Consider the following 3,185-nt stretch of genomic DNA (forward strand, 5'->3'; position numbering starts at 1 on the left):
CACTGGATGCAACAAATGCCTCGTTTGTAATGGGTTTTAATGTTTTTGTCTCATCGCTCCGGCCGGGACACGGCATCAACAGTATGTGAGGGGCGTAACATTTCTGTGTCACGCTTGAGGTATTCGGCCAATCACAACGCACTGGATAGCTGGCCAATCACAGCACACCTCGCTTTTCAGAACGATGAGCTTTGTAAAAATCGACCGGGGCATAGAGGAGAAACAATAATGTACAGTATGTGGAAAATAATGTGTTTTTTGGAACCTTAAACCACATAAACACATTTCATTACACCAAATACACAAAATAATGTTCTTTTTAGCAGCATCATATGACCCCTTTAAAATACTAAAAAGTTGTTATTGCTCACACTAGCAGTGGTTTCTCAGCTGTCTCTGAACTCTTTGCGTCTCTCTCAGGTGTGTCAGAAGTCTGGAGAGATCTCACTGCTGAAGCAGCAGCTAAAGGACCTGCAGGCCGATCTGGCGCAGCGCATCGGTGAGCTGGTGACGTTACGCAGACAGCTGCGAGAGGTTCGTGCCGAGCTGCAGACGTGTCAGAGTCAGCTGCAGGAGGCGCACACGGCCTCACACACACGGACGCTGGAGCTCGAGGTCTGCGAGAACGAGCTGCAGCGGCGCAAGAGCGAGAACGAGCTGCTCCGGGAGAAAATGAGCCGTCTGCAAGACGAGTCGTCTCACCTGCGCGCCGACGATCAGCGGCTGGCCGGCGAAAGCGAGGAGCTGAAGGCGGAGCTCGCTTACGAAAGCCAGCGCTTGTCCGATCAGGCGTCTGCGTTCGAGAGCGAGAGAAAGAGCTGGGAGGAGGAGAAGGATAAAGTGATTCGATATCAGAAACAGCTGCAGCAGAACTACGTGCAGATGTACAAAAGGAACCGAGCTCTGGAGCGATCGCTCCGCCAGCTCAGCCTCGAGCTGGAGTCCCGAGAACAGGACGACGACAGCAGCGGAAACGAAGTCACGTTCGACGACATCGTTGCGACCGAGATCTGAAACATCGTCATAAAATGCAACTAAGTGCTGAGTTAGGGGCCGTTCACACAGAACGCGTTTGAAAGAGGTGAGACATGGGCAGTGGAAGGCCTTGAGTTGAACTTTAACTCGAGCGCCACATTTTTAGAAAGCTGTTTAATGTGCGAGACTGCAAAAGACGCAAGACGTGAGTGCAAAGGTCAAACACATCCGTCTAGCACAGAAAACCAATGGAATAGTGGCACAGCGGAATGAAAAAGACACTTTCTGTGTGAACGGCCCCTAATCGACTGCACACAGCACTGTTTTTAAGTATGTTTAATGTTTATGTGGCCCAATAATTGGTGGAACTTCGTTAAATCAACTCTGTGTCATTAATTGTTTTGGACACATGACACAGTTTGTTTGCAAACTCACAGAAGTGCACTTTTGTGTCATTAGCTACATTTCCATCCAAAGTTGCGAATTAAACTTGGAATATCACATTAAAACATTTGCAAATAAAGCACCATTTCCATCAAGAGAAAAAAATCTTTGGCGCAAATAACTTAAAATAATACTATTAAAGAGTTGTTGCACATCAGAGTGAAACGTTGTTCTGTTACGTTCGGATGCTTGACGTTTGGGACGCAATCATGTGAGACACTTCTGAAAGGGAATTATACTAAATCATTTTGAGACTCATATGATGGCGTTTTAGTGCCACGTAAAAATAAATAAATAAATAAAAATTAACATTATGAGAATAAAGCCGTAGCATCGTGAGATTAAAGTCGTAATATTTTGAGAATAAAGTCAAAATGACCAGAACAAAGTTGTAGCAATACGAGAATAAAGTCGTAGAAATACAAGATTAAAGTATTGTAAGATTAAAGTTTATATATTTTGAAAATAGTCGTAGCATTGTGCGATTATTCTCAAAATATTACTTTACTCTTTCATCGCACAATGCTACGACTTTTCTCATAATTTTGACTATTTTCAAAATAAATAAAATTTTAGTCTTACAATACTTTAATCTTGTATTTCTATGATTTTATTCTTGTATTTTTCAAAACATATAAACTTTATTCTCAAAATACTACGTATTTCTACAACTTTACTCTCATATTGCTGTGACTTTGGTAATTTTGACTTCATTCTCAAAATATTACATCTTTAAAGTCAAAATCACCAGATCTAAGTCACAGAAATGCAAGATTAAAGTTGTAATATTTTGAAAATAAAGTAAAAAAAAAAACTGTTGCTGTAGCTTCTATGCGAGAAATTGACTTTTTTTTATGTGGCACTAAAAGCTGTCATTGACTCAGGCATTTCAGAACGACTAAAACAGTATTTGAGATGGTGTGTGATTGGTCTGCTGGTTAGTCCAGTTATCCAATCAACACAATGTGACAAATTCATGTGTTTTTGTTGCACATTGAGGAATTTATTCTGATCGTAGCTTAAAGGTGACATATCATGAAATCTGACTCTTCCAGGTTTTAAGTGCTATAATCAGGTCCCCGGTGCATCTAACTACCAAGGAAACGTGAAAAAGATTAACCCAGTAACTTTGTTTTGGGAAGCCTTTTTCTGCAAGCGTCTGAGAAAACGAGCGCGTCTGATTTCTCTCCCTTGGTGACGTGGTAAAGGGATCTCATTATAATATTACCGCCCCTTAATCTGTAAGTTTTACACCCATGACGCCATCATTTTGATTTCGCGAGCGACAACGGTGTAGCAGTCCTAAAGCCATGGCGAAAGTTTGAGCAAAACATGCTAACTGTTCTGTGTTTGGCTGCAGAGACGAGCACAGAACACTGTTTAGAGTCCCAGCCTCAGAGGAGACGAGAGAGCAGTGCATTTATTGATTTATTTACTGTATATTGCTGCTGCCACACAGATCTAAAATAAACATGCGATTTATTTCCCAGCTGTTTACCTTCACAGACATAACCCACTGTTTTAGTAACTCGTGTGTTTTTAACGTAAACTTGTGTGTGAATGAGAACTTAGTTTAGTGCTCGCATGCTGTGACAGCCGCTTTCTGTGCGTGTGCTTCAGATGTGTGCTCTCAGAAAACCTTATATCAGAAGTTTAAACTCATATGGTTTAAAACGCATGATTTCAGAGTGATAAACATGATAATCAGAACCAAAACAGATGTTTCAGCAGAGCTGTAAAGGCACAGCTCTATTCTGGAAAAGGGG

General features: G+C 41.5%; 1 protein-coding gene across 1 annotated transcript in view; it reads left to right on the forward strand.

The window, feature by feature from the left end:
• LOC107688036 (leucine zipper putative tumor suppressor 2 homolog) overlaps positions 1-1,805 on the forward strand; it is a 22,655-nt gene extending 20,850 nt beyond the window's left edge. Inside the window, exon 5 of the mRNA XM_016485575.1 lies at positions 421-1,805. Within this exon, the coding sequence (XP_016341061.1) occupies positions 421-1,014 (594 nt within the window). The 3' untranslated portion in view covers positions 1,015-1,805. The remainder of the gene's footprint in view (positions 1-420) is intronic.
• The last annotated feature ends 1,380 nt before the right edge of the window (positions 1,806-3,185 follow it).

This window comes from Sinocyclocheilus anshuiensis, unplaced genomic scaffold (genome assembly GCF_001515605.1).
Source record: "Sinocyclocheilus anshuiensis isolate Anshui unplaced genomic scaffold, SAMN03320099.WGS_v1.1 scaffold241, whole genome shotgun sequence".
Taxonomy (NCBI): Eukaryota; Metazoa; Chordata; class Actinopteri; order Cypriniformes; family Cyprinidae; genus Sinocyclocheilus; species Sinocyclocheilus anshuiensis.